The 19,496-nt window shown below is 36.6% G+C and overlaps 1 protein-coding gene across 1 annotated transcript in view; it reads right to left on the bottom strand.

Annotated features, from left to right (window-relative positions):
* ATRX (ATRX chromatin remodeler) overlaps positions 1-19,496 on the bottom strand; it is a 71,058-nt gene that overhangs the window by 34,979 nt on the left and 16,583 nt on the right. Inside the window, exons 8-17 of the mRNA XM_054388738.1 lie at positions 17,911-17,978; positions 11,413-11,543; positions 10,593-10,772; positions 8,916-9,009; positions 8,284-8,392; positions 7,449-7,628; positions 6,918-7,059; positions 5,658-5,767; positions 2,165-2,311; positions 1,809-1,986 (exon numbers count right to left, since the gene is read on the bottom strand). Of these exons, the coding sequence (XP_054244713.1) occupies positions 1,809-1,986; positions 2,165-2,311; positions 5,658-5,767; positions 6,918-7,059; positions 7,449-7,628; positions 8,284-8,392; positions 8,916-9,009; positions 10,593-10,772; positions 11,413-11,543; positions 17,911-17,978 (1,339 nt within the window). The remainder of the gene's footprint in view (positions 1-1,808; positions 1,987-2,164; positions 2,312-5,657; positions 5,768-6,917; positions 7,060-7,448; positions 7,629-8,283; positions 8,393-8,915; positions 9,010-10,592; positions 10,773-11,412; positions 11,544-17,910; positions 17,979-19,496) is intronic.

Below are 19,496 nucleotides of genomic sequence, written 5' to 3'. Positions count from 1 at the left end.
AGTGAGAAAACCCACTGGTAGGAAGTGCATGTTCTTCATTGTTACAAATAATGCCTGTGGACTCAACATGATCACACAAATAATTCATCAGCTACTGTACTGAAGCTTCCCTGACTCCACAGCAATTATATGTTTTAGTGAGTCAAACTGGCAGAGCATTAATTAATGATCAAACAAGGTTTCTGCGAAGCTGGAGATGCCAGTTCCATTTGGCCAATGCAAATAACTGCCGTTACTGCTCCCATTAGAAGAATCCCTTCGTCTATTAGAACAAAAATCACTGCCCTACTCTATTACTTGAGACTTCACAAAAATCAAACTCACCTAATCACAGAATGGTTTGGCTTGGAAGGGACCTTCAAGACTATCTAATTCCTTGCCATGGGCAAGGAACACCTTCTATTACAATAGGGTGCTCAAAGCCCCATATCCAACCTGACTGTGAACATTTCCAGTATGAAGTACAATTATAAAATAGACCAATGATGGATTTCATCAATAAAAATTAAAAAGAAAGGAGAAGGAAGAAAAAAATCAATCACAGACCGTCAAGAAACCTGAAGTCCAACCAGATAATTAAAACCCAAGAAACCTACCTGAAAACCAAAGAAACCATATACCTTATTAGCATTCTCCATTTAAAGAGAAGTATCAAATTTACAGCAAAGCTGCCTCTTAAAAAGTTTTCAAGGTATGCTGCAAGCTGCATAATCATAAATTGTTTTCAGACATCAGTTTCCACTTCAGAATTTTTAAGAAAATTTTGCTGTTTTGGTGGAATTTGCTAATCCCAAAATTTTTAGTTCTTTTTGGTGATCATTTGACAGATTGGTTATATCAACTTGGGAGTATTTTCAAGTAGTTACATAAGTTTGCTCAGTTCAGCTGATTTTAAACCAGACATCCACTTCTTAGACTAAAAAAAAAAAACACCACAAAAAATTAAGTGCTTTATCTGCAATCAATTAATTAGCACTTAATTTTCACTTGTTTGTTCACATTTCTAAGGTACATTCTCAACTGTTTTTCATGTGTAGTTGCTTAATGGTAGATTTCTATCAAGGGCAAAGCAGTTTGTGGTTTTAACAAATTAGCAGATCAAAATAAATTTAGGCTCCCAACAGAGTCACTTCAAATTACCTCATAAAGAAAGCAGTGATAGCAAAAAAAGACTCAATAGCTATTATGAAAAAATTCCAGTGTATATTCCTATATACTTTCTTATTTGAATCATAGAGTCAGTAAGGCTGGAAAAGATCATCAAGTCCAACTATAATCCAGCTACCATGCCCACTAAGCCATGTCCTGAAGCGCCACATCTACATGCTCCTTGGACACCTCCAGGGATTGTGACTCCACTACCTCCCCATGGACAGCTTGTTTCAATGCCTCACCACTCTTTCAGTAAAGAAACTGTTTATAATATCCAATCTAAACCTCCCCTAGCACAACTTAACCCTTTTCCTCTTGTCCTATCGCTGGTTACTTGGGAGAAGAGACCAACACAACCTCTCTACAACCTCCTTTCAGAGAGCTGTGAAGAGCAGTAAGATCTCCCCTTAGCCCTCTCTTATCCAGATTATTTGGTTTAATAGAAAAGGCTGTTGTAAAAATCTGTTTACAAAAGCAGATGGGGAAGTTTCTGAACAATTATTTCTGTAACTTACGAAAAGCCAACAAAGAAAATGTAATCATTTTTACTAACATCACTGTTGGAATAGATTTCCATTTGCAAGGTTACTTAGCCCACGTGCCTAAACCAGGAAATACAGCATATATAATGTAGATTTGTATTAATTTTCACTTACCTGGATCAACTAAAGCTTTATTAAATATTTCTTTAAGTTTTCTACTCTTCACATTCCTGCCTTGTGCAAGATTACGATACATCTCATAGCCTATTATCATCACACCACCTTCATCTTGCCAGCGCTGCAGCATGTAGCTTCTCTCTTGAGGGCGTTTCACAGTTGCCAGCTCACAGACCTTTCAAAAGGGGAAAAAGAGGCTTACAGTTCTCTTAAAATACCAAAGGACTGCTTACTAATGCAAGGAGATTTTTTACCTGAAGTGCATTCCGTAACCTATATTTTGAGTGGTAGAGCTTCCTGGCTACATGAACTGTTCCATTATTTAATTTTTAAGAACTCGTTAAACCTTATACCTCTAGTTTTTCATCGTCTTCTAAACCTTCTTGCCATTTTTCAAATTCATTCAACCAGTTCAATGCAGTGTTCAGGGGACACACAACCAGAGCTGTCCGAAAATCCAGCTTGTCACAAAGCAAGACTGTGTGAAGAAAACTTACTACCTGCAAGATTTAAAAACAGACAAAAATGCCAAATAAAACACTGAGTATTAAAAGCTAGGAAAGAAAAATAACAAGCATATATTCACACAGATCTCTCAAAACTGCTCTGAAGCAGGTTATTGCATGCTTCCCAAGTAGCCAAATTGGCTGTATACAGCAAATGGTAACAGCTCCTTTAGGCCTAGGAAAGAACACCTAAATCTTTTGATGTTGCTTGGTGTTTCTGCTGGGCTGCTTGTTTTTGAGTAGTAGCAAATAAAGATAGGACTAGAGGTAACCTGTTAAAACCCAGGAGCAGAAGAGTCCAGCTCCAGCTCTCACACCATTTTTAATGGTGAAGACTGCACTCTAATCCACACAACAGTACAACACCTGGAAAGTTCATTCTGGATCAAACCTTGGCATTATATCTGAGTTGCCAGATACCATGTTCAATGTATGTCAAGCTGCACTTAACTATGCCTGGAACACTGGGCAACAAACTGCTTTTAGATGCTGCAATACAAAAAGAATTACTAATGGTTTTGTGATCAAGACAAAAGCATCTCATGTTCAGACGAAAAAACTAGCCATGAAGACTAATCACAGAAGTCCCGTGTCTTGGACGACCAGCAAGTCCCTAACTGTTTTATTTCTCTGATCCTTTACTGACATTCTTCTCTGCAGTTTGCAAAGGCTGCTGAAACATCACTGATTCATCTCTTTGAAGAGCTGAACAAATGGTATTACAGACCTCAGCACGTTCTGCTTTAAAATATTTCGAACTAAATATACAGTGTCCAAAGCGTAAGTGTACAAAGTCACCCAGAATGCACTGCTAGGTTAAAACACAACAGTTCTGCAAAAGATTGCAAACCCCCAGTAAAAGGTGTCATTAACTCCTGAAGAACCAAACACCCACACTAGAATTGAGCACATACAAATACACTCTTGAAAGATTACTTTCAGAGTATGTACTAATGTCCGCAACAACAGGGTTGTAAATTATCAAAATATTTTGTCTCTCCCCCGAAACTTCCCTAAACAAAGCAAACCTATATACACTGCAGCTGAATTCTTAAAAACATCCTGTCCACATGCTGTGCACCACAACCAATGAAGACTACAGCTTGTTTTACCTAAACAGTACATAGAGTGAATGGAGTCCCTCTGATCATCTGTAAATCCTTGTTATTTAAAAAAACCCCAGTGACCCCATGAAAACCCCCCAAATCAGAAAGCTCCCAGAAACCAAGCTTCCTTTGATACCCTTAAACCTCTTCTTTGCAGAGGAATCCTCAAGTATCTAAATAATCTGACTATGTTAGATTAGCTTAAGTGCTCCACAATTACATCCTGCAATTTGCAGGTCAAGAAAGAAGATTCTCAGAATGAGAGAGTCCTAAATACATTTGCTGAGCTAGGTCAGGAGAGCAGGATTGGGTATTGCTTGTGTAACTTTACTTTTAGAAGAATCCTAGGTAGCAATGGTTTTAGTGAAGACACAAGCGTAAGGAAGCAATTGACCCAATAAGGCAAACACTAGGAAAAGAGTAAACAGGTACCTCTTTGCTGGATGCTCCCTTAAGATTTTCTCTCGGAGCACATTTACAGTCTCTAAAAATAATAATGAAGGACTTCAAGCCAAGCCAAGTTTGCTACCAAAAACCAACTAACAAAGCTAATGTCAACACTACAAACTAAAAACTACTGCGACACCTCACTCCAAACGTACGGGTGTCAAAGACAAACCACCTGTCAAGAGGACCATAAAGCATTTTGTTTGCTAAGTGACTAACAAGGTCATAAAGCCCGCTGCTGTCATTTGCAAACTGTATCTAGCTACAGCACAAAAGTGTTGAGACATCTTTCTCACAGCTTGGAAATTCCAGTATATTGATATACTGACCTCTCTATGAATGAACAGATCTTGAGCCTTCAGGTCAGTGTGCAACTTCTAACATGGCAGAAGAGCCACTTGTATCATACCAAGAAAATGGAAAACTTGAAGGAAATTACAGAATCACCAAGGTTGGAAAAGACCTCAAGGATCATCAAAGTCCAACCTGTCACCCAAGACCTCATGACTACTAAACCATGTCACCAAGTGCCACGTCCAATCCCCTCTTGAACACCTCCAGGGATGGTGACTGGGCAGCAGATTCCAACGTCTAACAACTCTCTCCGTGAAGAACTTTCTCCTCATCTCAAGCCTAAACCTCCCCTGTCGCAGCTTGAGACTGTATCCTCTTGTTCTGGTGCTGGTTGCCTGGGAGAAGAGACCAAACCCCTCCTGGCTACAACCTCCCTTCAGGTAGTTGTAGAGAGCAATGAGGTCACCTCTGAGCCTCCTCTTCTCCAGGCTAAACACCCGCAGCTCCTTCAGCCTCTCCTCGTAGGGCTTGTGTTTGAGGCCTCTCACCAGCCTCATTGCCCTTCTCTGGACACGTTCAAGTATCTCAATGTTTTACAAAGCAGTCCTCAGCAGTGCCAAGGAGAAAGAACATGCACTGAAGTGACAAGGAAGGCTCAAACCTGAAGATCTTGGGAAGTAAAGAATTGTAAAGCCAAAGAGAAAAAACTTGAAGAGTGATAAAGTGGTTGAAAATATGCCCTGTAGCTAACTGCCAGAGCAGTGGAAGGTTCTGGTCTTAAATGTTTGCGATGCAAAACAGTCCAAAAATATGAATGTACATTTGGACAGTTACTGAAAGAGAAAACAAATGTTCCTTGCCCTTCAACCCTGAAAAAAATCTGAATTGTAGCAAAACGTTTTTTATAATCAAACACAAAGCATCTGACTTCAGACACTAAAGAAGTCTGGCATAAAAAAAAGAAACTAACAAGAAAACAACCCTGATAAACCTGTATTTTATCAGTGCAAAAAATAAATCGAAAAACCACTGAGAAAAGTGAACTTTATTTAAGGAGCAACACATGAATGAAGAAGGCAGAAAAAAAAAAATACCACAAGCTGCTTAAGATCATTAAACTGTCTTAGAAACATCAGTTCCTGAAGCTTGTCTGTTAGCTGTATTTTCTTGTTCTGAGTTGCAAGGGAACTACTAATCACTTACAATTAAACATGACATTTTCACATGAATATCAATCATTAATTTAATTTTAAATATTTTAAAAACGTAGAAAGCACAAGCGTCTCAGAACTTTCACAGCTGTATAGTATGAAACACAACTTCTTTCTCAAGACTTCTGTACAAAACATTTTCCACCAGCAATCCTCATTGAGTCAACGTCTAGGAAACAGGAAGTTTTACTACGTTGTGAAAGTCAGTAAGATTGGCTGTTGCTGGATCAGCTTTTGAAAGCAAGCTACAGACAAGTAAACAAGACAACACTTGTTTCTTACCTGCAACGTTTTCCCCAGACCCATGCAGTGTGCAAGAATGCATCCAGAACCAGGAGATGACTTTGTTTTTTTCACAGATTCACAACAGCAATCCCACATGAACTGAACACCTGAAGGAAATCATTGAACATCTTATTATTAAGCATTCCTTTTATTCAAGTTCACTTGGTAAGAGATAGGTGTGATCACTGTAAGATGATGATAACCCTTAGAAAAGCAGTGCTGTGGATAACTATTGATTCACTTTTGTCCAATGAGTTGGATGTGGGTTGATCTTTGCCTTTAACAGTTTTCACTGAAGTTGTGGCAACTGAGTTAGAACGTATGTGCAGACTTGTAGATTATTGCATCTGAGAGACAGGGTGGAAAGAAGAGACAGAAGAAAAGTGGCAGAGACTTCATGAAAAGACTGAAATCATCCTGGTAAATAAGCAAATTGTCTGAAACCAACTAGAAGAAATCCTGCCATAACAAATCGGATGTTAAGTTTTATGCTTGAAGAGGAAAAACAATCAAGAACTGTGAAAGCTGGAAAAAGGAAATATATGCACCATAACAAAATGTATTAACAACTTGAGAGTCTGCAAGGTGACTTTTTATTGCTCTGCAGTGTATTTATTGAAAAATTGTACTCTACTATGATGTAGTCAGCACACACGAGTCTTCAACTTGACTACTTGGCCTGGATCACAGCATCTCCCTTTAGGTGTTGAAATAAGTCCACAAGTTCCTTACTAATACAGAGAGGTTGTAAATTAAATCTTCCTCAAAGTTCTTCAAGTAACAGAACGAGCTGTGGAAAATTATGATTGGTTATTCTCCTGTCTCCTTCACTAAAAACAGAATGTAGGAAGAAGTTGACTTCATTTGCAGTCATGTCAGGTTATCATTTTCTTTTGAGAAAGCCAATACTTCAAGATTTTTATATCTTCACTAAAAAACGTAAAAAGTGAATGTATTAACTCCTCAGTATAATGGGTAAAAATATACTTGATTCTGCCTCAGTGTGCATAATTAGATGATTCAGAGGACCCTTGCAATTTACATTTCTAGGGTTTTTTGCCTGTGAGAAAGAACTATGTATTGCTGATCCCCTTTACTTTAATTCAGATGTTCCAAAAAGAAAGCATTAAACCTGACATTCTGGTCTTTGCCTGCCTAGGAGTTTTTCTTACGACACTGATTCAGGTTGCTGTGGAGGGAAAAAACAAAAAACAACAAAAACATCCCCAACAGTAATTTAAAACCCTTTTTCCTTACCATCTACTTGGTGTGGTTTCAGTCGGGTAACTATACTCCTGTGAACCTGCACTAACGGTTCTTTGGTTTCTTCATCTTCATCTAAAACCAGCTTAGTTGTAATGGGACACTTCAGAGGCGAAGCATCTTCTATCTCTATCACCTATAAGCAGAAACAGGGCATCACAGGAACACTTAACACATGAGTAACACCAAGCATTTGACTGACACCAGCCACCAGCTTTACCAAAATTGGCAGTCATCATTTATTTAATAGAGAGAAACCTTAACTTCTTTACTGTGCATCACAGTAAATGAGTGAGTGCTTTTCCCTCTGGAAAGCAATGCCATTGGCAATTAAAACAGCATTCTAAAGACCTCAGTAGTCTTCAATAAAACTTACCAATGTTAACCCCACAGGAAACTACACATAAAACTTGTGGCTTACAAGGTTACATGTAAATACTTTTAAAATTACCTATCAAATCAAACTGAGGTAGAAATACATCATCTAAACATCATCAACAGTTCAGCTTCCTGAACAGAGCATACCTCTCTTAGTTTCTCTCTCTCCCGTTCTCTTTCTGCTATACGTTTTCTTCTTTCTTCTTCTTCTTTAAGTGCATTTTGTGTTTCTGTTCTAAGTTTATCATCTTTAATAATTTTCCGTATTTTCTTCCTGCCTTTTCCAGGAGACTTTGAATCATCATTTTCCTCATCGTCAGAATTACTCTATTACAAATGAAATAAATTAAATATTAACAAGAAAAGGATGCAACAAACCAACTTTTTTTTTAGACACAGGTAAGGGTATCGCTCATTTAAAAAATGACACTTTTTTAAAGAAAAAATTAGCCAGCATGACAAAAGAAATGCCACCTTAACTACAATGTATTCCAAGGCACTAAAGATAAGGCCAGCTGTGCGAAGTCAGTACTGATGTTACGTACTCTTACAATCTCTTATAATCTGACTGTAGCTAATGACTATTAATAAAGAACTATTTTTCTGTTCCAGTGGTGCTAGACCAGATCAGCTATCACCTACACCACACAAGAAACCCTAATACTAGGAAAACCTTAATCTACTATGTCATCTTCTACACTTAGTTTAGAAATTCCATTTACTTTGAAGTGCAATTTTATCAAGACCTAGACAGGAAATGGTTTCAGCTACACACAACGCTTTTTCTCCACAACAGTGCCATTTTACAAGCTTTAGCACTGAAGTAACATGGAAAAAACGTTTAATTTTTTACTTTACTTTCTACGGATCTGTTTGATATACTCAACTCCCTGAGCAATGATCAAAAGATTAAGCAACTCCTTTTCCTATTTATTAATTCACAATACATAATAAATGTAAATTTAAGAATAGAGTGTAGTACCTTATTGTTGTTCTCACTTGAAGAATCCTCTTGAACCTTTATACGCCTTCGTTTCTTTTTCTGTTTGTAGCTGCGCTGGTTTTCTTCTGCCTCAGCTTTCTTGGCAGATCTAATAAAAAAAAAAAACCAATCCAGAGTGTTACTGGTAAACAATAATAATTCATTGCCTCACTGAAAAACAATGATAAAAATAGTACACAAGCTACATCACCAACTAATATGATACGAACTGCCTTTTGCGCAGTCAGAGGTTTACTTCTATGTTCCTTCCTTCCCTTCAATTCACTGGACACCATAAGTAATGGTTGACTCCAGACCCTGAAGAACCTCAGAATTGCTAAGTATTATTTTTCTGCTTCAATCTACTATTTCTGAATTGACATTGATGTAAAAATGCTTATTTTTTGTTAATCTTTTTTTTCATACTGGCTCAAACTGCTGTGTATCACATACTGAGATACAAATTCAAAAGTCTCAGAATTTTTTAGCAGATACCAAATTATACACAAATATCATCAACAGATTTAAGGAACAATCCAAACTCTCTAACTTTTACCATCTCACTGCCTAAATTACACTATTAAAATCCAAAACCCAAATACAAGATGAACACAGTTAGGTGTTATTTATACCTTGTTCTTGGACGTTGCTCATCTTCAGACTCACTGATTTCTTCACTAACCGCAGATTCATGAAACTCGGAGTCATTTGAATCATCACTGCTCACTTTAAGAATAAAGTATGACATCATGTTGGATAATTACTGCAAGGTTAGCAACATTACATACCTTCTAATTATACAACAAGCTCTCTAAGATCACTAAGCACTGTAAAAGCTTATTTCAGACAGCGTGGGACCCGTTTAACACACTAATAAGAAGCAACAGGAATATAAGGGGTAGAGTGGAAGAGCTGAAGACATAAGCACTAGCAAAGTCTTATGTGATCAACACTTGAGGTCTCCAGGCTTGAAGACATCTATGGATAGTTTACAAGCAAATGACAGAGCATTATCTTAGAGGGTGTCATATTTCAAAGGTGAGGAGGAGAGAACACAGTGGGGAACATAACACAAGTCCAGAAAACAGAAGAGGAGTGAAAAGGCAGCTCTTGTTTCAAACATTTTAGGTGCAATTTCATAACCAATACTTCACAGTTCATGCAAACAACCCTAAATTACTAACAGCACATGCAATTATATTACAGTATTTATGGCTTGATATTTATTCAGGTAATGCAAGTTTAAAATGGACTCAAAAGACAATTAAAAATAGCAGCATTAGGTAATATTTCCGTAACTATTTTTAGGAGCTCACACTGGTATTTATAGGTAATTAAGACCGCCATTCCATTTCGCACCTTTAGAATTTCAGCTTGAGCTTGAACACAGTGAAAAGCTTAACTGTTTTATGAATGACAAAGCTCAAAAGGATTTTTTGCCTACATGGGGAAATGCAATATTAATAACATAGGGCTGAAACCTGGTGAGCTGAAATACAATGTTCTTGTTGAACCTACTGCACTTAAGACTTACACTAACGAATTCTGGCTGCAACTTAGCTGTACGTTTCCACTGTAATTTACAATTACTTCCCTCGAACGAAACATTGTTAGTAGAGTTATTAATTCCATAAGGGAAGAAAAGCCTGACTATACACTCAGATAAAAATGAGAATTTTCATGAAAGTGATAAACAAGCTGCACTGCATCTTTCAGCTAGCATTAGTGCAACACAAAAGTCCTGTGCACCCTGACTTCCCCAGGCCACAAAACTATCATCATCTGCACTGACCACTGTGGCAGTAAGCATTTATCCCCTCTTCTGCACAGAACTATTAACTGCAAGGGGATGACAGCTTCTTTGTTCTTGCGTGCAACCATGAAAATGAAAAATCCAAGTCAAGCATCATTTCACAGTGCCATCTGCTGTTCAGCTAATGCATGCAGCATTCAAATTCCAGGATAGAGACATTTCCTGAAGCACGAGGACCTATTAATAGTGCACGTTAAAGAGCACTACATAACTGACAACACTGTTTTTCACCAGTGAGACATACTGGGTTTGTCTTTGTTATTTAAGATTAATATTCTAACACTCAAGAGTAACTCAATTCAGAGGATACAATAAGCAGAGAGCACTGCATTTGTACTCAACATTTTAAAGAAAACAGAATTTCAGATTTTACACCCAGAGAAGTTTATACAGAGATTTTTAAATTACAGAGTTTCAGGTCTCCGTTCCAACGTGCTTTGGGCTTACTTCATACAAGCAAGTAGGTTTTGTGACCAAAAAGGTCAGGATTACTTACCTTTCCTTCTATTTCTGCGCTTCCCTTCTTTTTTCTCTTTTGGTTTCATCTTTTTTTCTTCACCAGATTCTCCATCGCTCACTGTCAGCTTATGCCTCAGCAGTCTGTGTCTGTATCTGGGCTTCTTTGATTCCTCTTCCTCTGATTCTGATTCAGAATTATCTTCTTTTGCATTCTCTTCTGTCAGAGGTAAAACATGCACAATGATCATTTTTTTCTTAGTTAAATTCAACAAGAAATAACATATGAATTCATGTAAGCTAAATCCTTTGCTTTTCCAAGTAATTATGAGCAACAACATACCGCTGTTCCCTCAAATCTGAAGTACTTTACACTGCCTGAACACTTCCAATGTCTGCTCCAATGACTCTGTGTGTTAGTCACATCTCTGCCATGCATTTGCACTTCCTACTGTTCTGTCTAGATTATTCCTCACAAATCCCTAGGACCTCTGAACTGGTTACAAAAATCAGATTGTTAACAAAAAAAAATACACTTACAGGAGACTAAGAGACCATAATCCTCATGATCACAGAATTGTCAGGGTTGGAAGGGACCTCAAAGATCATCCAGTTCCAACTCCCCTGCCATGGGCAGGGACACCTCACACTAGGCCAGGTTGCTCAAAGCCACATCCAGCCTGGCCTTAAAAACTTCCAGGGATGATCATGTTCACTGGCCTCCATTTGGCAACTACCTATTAACATCAATGACTTTTATTGAAAACTGAAAAAACTTAATCATGATTTTCACAAGTGACCTTGGAAATTACAACAGGCACTACAGCATCACTTTTCCCCAGCTGCTTTTTAGTGCTCACCATCATCTGCTGTGTTTTCAGTTTGTTTTCCAGTTTTCTTTTTTCCTTCATCCGATTCATCATCTGAAGACGCATCCTCATCAGAGGAAAGATTTGCTTTGATTTCTTCTAAAAGCATTTTCTTCGCAATTCTTTGAAGCAAAACAGAAAAAACTATTTATTCCATTGTTTAAGTAAATCTACAAATAAGTGTAATCCTATACCATTGAGAATGTCAAGAAAAGGGCTGAAAGCTGAACAAAAAAAGACACATGATAAAAAGTCATTGTGGGAAGACAGGATGTATCAGCAAAAACCTCATGTTAAAGGTAATGTTTTAACTTGCTTTTAGAAAGCAGATCTGTATAATGCTTCTTTAAAAAGATGTTTTGTGTTTTAAACCAAGACTGAAGATTGTTAAAAATGTATAAAGTTAAAGCATTTTGCTTTAATCATGATCCATTTCGATGGACTCTTGGTAGTCCTGGAGTAGGCACTTAGATGAATTCTAACTGCAATATGAATGTGAAGATGCTGAATACCAAACCCTAACACTCAAATCATTTCCTCCAAAAATGGTTATGGTGCTTACTTGATTTAAATCAATGAGATTCATTTCCTGAGGCACTGAATCTACTTAGTAGGGTATATGTGAGCACTAAGTTTTAGTAACAGTGTATCACTGAACACACCATTAAACAAGGAAAAAAGAATTGTTGTAATTAGCACTAACTCACAGGTTAAAGTAATAATTTATTACCCTACCTCAACATCGCTTGCCTCCCCGTTACCATTCTAATTGCCTGAGCCCAACTGAAAGAGATGCTGTAGTACTTGAAGCAACTCATGATGTCTCAAGGTGAACCAAGTCCCTCGGGTAAAAACCTCCCACTGAATCCCTCACATAACTACAAGCACTTGTCTTGCATAACTAAAGCAAAAATAAACAAAAAAATAGATGTGTGTATACATAAGACACATACAAAGTTTTATCAAACACCATGGGGCCTGCACTTGAGAGAGAAATTATGGTCTTATTTCCTGTTCCACAAACTGTTCACGCAGCTTCATTTCAGCACAAGAATGTTTTCAGCTAAGGTACAAAAAATTACTATGAAAAAAGGATTTCTTTACATGCTCTTGAAAAATTAAAAAAAAAAATCTTACACGATTCTGTCCAAGGCAAAATATGAAATGATTATGTCAACAGCACAGCAAAATAGTGGACTTATCTGATAACTCATACTTCCAGTGGAAAACCAAAAAAATCCTGAAAGAATGAAACCAGGCCTTCTTCATGTAAATATCAGAACTATTACAGTTTTCTTTCCATAGTCATCAATTTTAAATGAGTATTATTTTTTTCCCATAGATCAAACCTGGTCTGTCTTGCCTTCCAGGAGAATTCATGTATACTGTATGTACGTAGCTCAGAATAAGAAAGCTTTTATAACAGTAAAAACAATAGTTAAAGTCCCAGGAAACTAAACCACACTTAGGCTTCACTTGCAAGTGGCAAAGGAACAGTGATCTCTTAAATGCAGCTGCTTACATATCAGAAAATTAAATTGTTACTTTTATGTAGCACCACAAAACAGATTTTAAATTTATTTCATTTTTCAGCATGTAATATGTCCTTAAAACAAAGGAACTTTTCCAAGGAATTTTCCCAAGGTACCTCTCCTAACACTTCACACACTCTGGGGTTTGAGTGGCACATTTTCCAAAAAGATTCTAATGCTAATGTATATTCAGTTATTATTAAAAGATGGAAGTTTAATAAACATTTAAGAGCACTCCATCAGTCATGAACTATCCATCAGTATCCATCCTCTCTTTTCAGAAATGACCTGAGAAAGAAAAACTTTAAACCACAGTACTCTTGGTAAGCTTTAATTCCGTATATATCAACAGATCATAGTGTGAACCCACTGAAAGTCCATAGGTAAGTAACATCCTCTTCCCAATATTTTTGCATTAGGTCCTTCCAGAGGATATGGAAAACGGACTTTAGGAGGATATGGAAAAGGGACTTTAGGGGTTTGTTTTGTTCTTATTATTTGGTTGTTGGTGGCTTTTTTTAAACCCCATCACAACATGCTTAGTAGCATCAGGAATAAATAGTTCCTTACATAAAAAATTAAGACAATTTCTTCCATCTCTTAATGGTCAAAAGAACTTTTTCTTCAAAGTGGAACCAGTTGAAATAGTGTGGGTTGGCTTTTCTTTTAAAGCTTTTAAGGTATACTATTATGAATCCTGCTCCAGGAAATAAAAACAGCAGCAGTCTGGCTACATTTGTCATTTAAAAAAATAACAGTATCATCACCCAAATTTTGCTTTGGAACAGAAAAAAGTAAGTAGAAAGACTAAAAAGAGATGCAAAAGTTTAAAATTCAATCCTGAACGTACTGCCTAGCAACACTGCCTTTAATTTGGATTGTCCCCAGCTGCATTAGCAAAGTTAACACCACTCATACATGGATAACAATACTTACCTGCCACACAAGTCACCTTTAGTAATTTTTCTATGTATTTTTAAATAACAGTTGACTTTGGTCCTTAACAAAAGATCAGATGTGTTTTTAGTTGTTCTTTTCAGAAATACCTTAAAGGGACAACCAAATCAACACAAATCATCCCACCTGAAAACACCATGCACAAAATCTACTAGCCATAAGCAGAAGGTGCTGTTATTTACCTCCTAATCATCATCACAAGTAAAACCAGGCTGGGTAAATTCACTAGTTTCTAAATAATTATTTGTAATAATGTAAGTTACTGCTTTTATAGATAGAAAATTAGATTTTTATTACTTTTTTTAACCAGGAAAAAGACTGAACCATTTGAATCAAACTGAGATGGAACTGTTTATTTACTGAAATTGTGTTCTACTGGCATGTTAGGCTGAAAATATAAGACACTGTGGAGATGTTCAGAATTTAAAAGATCCCTATTTTTAATGTAACTCCATCTCTGGTGGGAATTAGAAGTGTAAGCAATATTAGAACCGAACAGATTAAGTCTTGTAAATGCATCTGACAAATGACTACTGTTAGCAAATGGCTTATACGAATTAGAATAAATTGAACACTGGATTCCTGAAGCTGGTTTTAAATGAAATTCTATGTGACTGAAGATAATCTATCACATCTATTTTAAGATAGAAGCCACATTGAAGTGACCAGGTTTCTAAGCTAAGGAACTTCACAGGCTCCCTGTAACATTTTAATGCTTGTACTAACATCAAACTGCCAGTACCAAGAAAAACAAGTTAGGATAGCATGAAAACTCCCTTGTTCACATTGTTCCAGAGAAACCCATGGAAATCAAAAGATATTGAGGTATTTACTCTGCTCAAGGACAGAAAAGGTATCTTGGCCAACCAGCTGTAACATCTGAGCAACACTATAAACACATTTAATTAAGTAGCACACAGAGCTGTCTGACCTTTAGCATAGGACTTCAGGTAGTAAAAAAAAAAAATATATATATATAAAGCCCCCTCTGCACTTCATTCATTTCTGCCACCGCTCTGCTATGACCTTGAGCATGTCATGTTGCCTCACCCCACACCACCTTATCTACACATAGCGTGAGGTTTGGATAAAAGGCCATTTCCCAACTTGTATTTATAGTTCACCTGTGCACAAATGACACCAACAATATACATTAATAAACAATGAACTCATTGCTATCTATTTTTTAACTTAGGGGAAAAAAAAAAAAGGTTTGAAAAGGAGACAGGAAAAAATGGGTGTTACCCAGGAGTAGTTTAGTCAAGGTACAGGCCTACTTTAAATTACCCTTCAGACATCTCAGCAAAAATGGAATAGCGCAGCCTCTCGTGAAGTGGAGGTAGGTCCACCTGATAACTTCCACAATTCTTGTTCATGAATCTTTAAGCGCCAATATGATGGACTCACTTGTCCAAAGTCTTGGTGAGATAATGCTACCACTGCAGAAATTAATTTTCTTCTTAAAAGTCATAACTGTAAACATAAATTAATTATTGTGATGTATTATTACCAATTAGATTTTATAAACTCACACGTAGTGTTCATAAATACCTACTAATTATCTGTAAAAATAAAGTTGCCCAAAACAAGCCTGTGGAGGAGGAGGGGAAGGACATTTTTGTGTGGCTAATAAAAGCCACCATTCTTTCAGGTAGAGAACTAAACGGGCCTTTGGTATTATTACTAAAAAAAATTTAGAACCACTTCTAATATATTTTAAGAGATGAACATTTGGATGAAACATCATACAAATTTAAAGGAAAAAATAGTGGAAACTGCCAAACGCCTTGTTCTACATACTGTCTTTGCTGAAACAGTTTGATTTTCAAGCTGCCAGAGTGATATTAAATTAAATGCTTGGACAAGAAAAATGTTTTACAAAAATTTATTGCAACCATCAAATACTTAAAGGCATTCTGCATGAAATACATGATTAACTTCTTAATAAACAAAACTACTGCAAACACATTAAACAGTACCATTTAAAAGATCAGAAGGACCAATAATAGATAATTACACAACATAACATAAAAGCATATAGCACTATATGTCATATTATGACCCACTTGGATATTGCATCTTGGCAAAGATGATTTCAAGACTACTAATATTCATGTCATGCACATCCAAAGGTATGCAAATAACAGAATAGCTAAACTAGAGATCTGCAAACATGAGAGTTCCCACACTACACGTACCCCGTAGGTACTACATACTCTCTTTGGCCTGAAAGAAAATAGGCAACTTATCTGGATAGTAGGTAAACTACTTAAACACTTTGTGTTGAGTAAACAGAAGAACAAGCTTTTCATTTCTTAAAATTTTTCCATCTTTTTACGTTTTATATATCTGATTTTGCTGCCAAGTACAACACGTGATGAATGTAAAATGAGACTGCAGTTACGAGTTCGTATGTCTGAAGGTTAACATATTGGAAAAATACCTCCCCATCTCATGAATATATATTTGAAATACCTCCTTCAAAGATTCGGCTCAAAAACCAAGTACAGAAACTGGTTTTTAAACCCCAAGTTCATAGTACTTATTTATTTGTTAGCAGTCAGGTTATTTCCTTTCCCAATATAACTCTTAAACTGATAATTAAGATCTGTTGGTAATATTTGTAGTTAACAACCAGAAACACTTAAGAAGCAAAGAAAACAAAAAGAAGGAAAAATTAAAACTAAAGTCAAACCAGGACTGAAATCAAAGCAAATCTCATGTTACCAATGTTTATATGCTCTGGTTACGACCCTGTGCTGTTAAGTCCCTAAAGAGGATCTTTCTTTGAAAGTTGAATAATTTGATTCAATTTGATGACTGAAAACTATAGCAGTGGTAAAATTGATTTTGATGCCAAACTGAGGTTCATAAAGGATATAGAACAGTGTTTTGAAAATTTACTTCAGCCACAGATCAAAACACAACTCTGTGAAACAAAGATACTATATTCTAAACTAGAAAGGCTTAGAATCAGAAAAAGATGCTATCAGCAACTGTGCAGAACTATGAAGCTGGTCCCATATATGCTATAGAGCAAAAAACAAAAAAAAAAAAATCAGTTTCTAAAATACTGCATTAAAAAATTTTTAACAACTCATTTTAGTCTAAAAATTTCCAAAAGAAACTGTGGCTCATCATGGAGCAATACTTCATGTTGTGTATTCACTTTTTACAAAACGAAGCTTTTGTTTTCCAGCTGGGATAATTTTGATGAACTACAATAGCACTGGTAAAATAGGACATCTGACCTGTTATCTTACAGAGATTCACTTCCATTCAACTTGAAACTGAAGCAATATGTATAAGCCACGACTCTGAAACATCTATGCGAGGAGTTAAAACGTGTAATTGTCTCTTTGATGCAAGTCCAGCCTATGCACAGCACTTTAGAATCAGGGCCTTAACTATCACATTAGTCACTTCAGGTGTTCTTTAATAGATGAAAACTCAGTTTAATAAACAGCTGAAAATATCTAATACTATTTTCTCTATTTTCTCTACATTTGTGTTTTCTCTTTACTAAGAAAAGTTGTTTCATTTAAAAAAAAAAAGGCAAATTTTTTACAGTAATAATCAAATTCAGTCTGAAAATATTCCAGCACTGCATACTGCACACATGCAAATCTTTACTTTCTGTTCATAGAACTAGCTGAAATTCACATTGATCAGAAGTAGGTTTTGACCTGCCTGAATGAAACACTCATCACAAACCTCACACTTTGAGTGGGAACACAAACCAGACAGTATTGCAGTGCACTTATAACACACCTTACGCAAGGTGTGTTAGCTAACATTTCTAAATACTTGCTTTGCATTTCTGGATTTTGGCCTCTGTTTTCTGGCCCCTTGTTCAAACTTGCAGGAAGCCCGTGAGCGAGTCTTTACGAGGCAGGCAGTCGTGGTTTTCACAACCTGCTTGCTCTTCTGTTGTGCCGGTTTGCGCCCACGCCTAGGGTGTGTTATAATCTTTTTTAAGTCCTTATGGATGGTATCATACCTATTCTCAGGATCGTCATCATCATCCTCCTCCTCCTCCATTGGAACAGCCCTTGATTTAGTCTCTCCCTCATCTCCTCGGGTAGGGAAAGGAAACATAAACAAAAAAAAAGAGTTACAAAACTTATTACATGGAAAAGCAGCGATAAACAACATAGCACATGAAAAATAGCTCCAGTAATATTTCCACTTTTCTACTAGCAAACAAAAAAAGCTACCCATCTTTTAGTATACAATAAGCATTTTCCTATCTACTTAAATTGTACCCAATTTATACTTAAATATTTTGATATTATGTATGTTTAAAATACTCAATAAAGTACACAGCTTTTCAAGCAGCACTTTTATCCACAATTATGCTTGCCAATAAAGCAAAAAAGTAATTTACCCATCCTCATGTATAAACCAAATATTTTTAATTTTATATCTACTTAAGTTATATCTAACTTTTTTTTTATATTTTATATACTTAATAATTATCTATTTTTTCAAGCAGCATTTCTATTCACACTATGTTTGCTATTACTACACCCATCTTCCAATTCCTTCCTTATTACATGCTGTGAAATTTGGCTTTTTACACCAAAACAGACTCAATATTCCACTTAGGAGTCTAAAATTAAGTTTCCTAAGAAGTTCCTAGCTCCATTTCAGAAGCTCCACTACTGAATTTGTATAAATGGAAAAGAAAGCCTGAACAAATTTATTACAGAATCCCTTAGCAAACTCAGGAGCTACCCTGTTACCATTAAGTGTACTCCACAACCACAATCCTTGCCTGCTTTTGCTTTCAGAGTAAAAAAAACAATGTACATGCTTGCTTGGTATGCGTGAAGACTGACACTTGAACTACACCTGTCATCCATAGTGCAAATTCAAAACCAGGCTGCACTTCAGGGATACTGTCTCACATGGAAAGCACACCAAAACCAGCAGTGTGGGACACAACAGCATGACATCTGCCTTTAAGCTCCTCTGCACTCTCCTGCCTGAATGGGAGAAATCAAGATTCCCAGGACTTACTTTCTTTTCTCTTGTTCTTCAGACTTACACATAATGAAGCCAAATCTGCTCATTGGTAAAATTAACCTTAGGAAGAGAGACCTCAAAATCTGAACAAACCAATAACTCATCAGTCCTAAGTTCTACTGTTTATTTTCTACTTCTGAGGAAGGGATTAAAATTAGGATACAAGCAGCTCACTCCAAGTGGTTTTAAGGTACACTTGTCCTGCAATTAGCCAGGTGTCTGACAAGACTGTGTAAGAGGTTATCATAGAAAGTCCCTCACTCTCAGGCTTACATAAATAGAAGTTTCCTGCTAGTTAAACCAGATTCTAAGTCTCATTCCAACAATCAACCTGTAGAGCTTCTTCAGACACACATTAAGCTAAAAGCAAACTGAAGAGAAAGGGCAAGTTTGCTTCCCCTTAAAATAACAAAGGCATAATCTCACAGAATCATACGGTAAGTAAGGCTAGAAGAGACCTCCAGACATAATCTACTTCAACTCCATCCTCAAACTGGAGCTAACTCCAAAGTGAAGTCACCTTTCTCAGGGCCTTGACCAGTCAAGTTTTGAGTATTT

This window comes from Indicator indicator, chromosome 17 (genome assembly GCF_027791375.1).
Source record: "Indicator indicator isolate 239-I01 chromosome 17, UM_Iind_1.1, whole genome shotgun sequence".
NCBI lineage: Eukaryota > Metazoa > Chordata > Aves > Piciformes > Indicatoridae > Indicator > Indicator indicator.
This window is presented reverse-complemented; position numbering and strand designations above follow the sequence as displayed.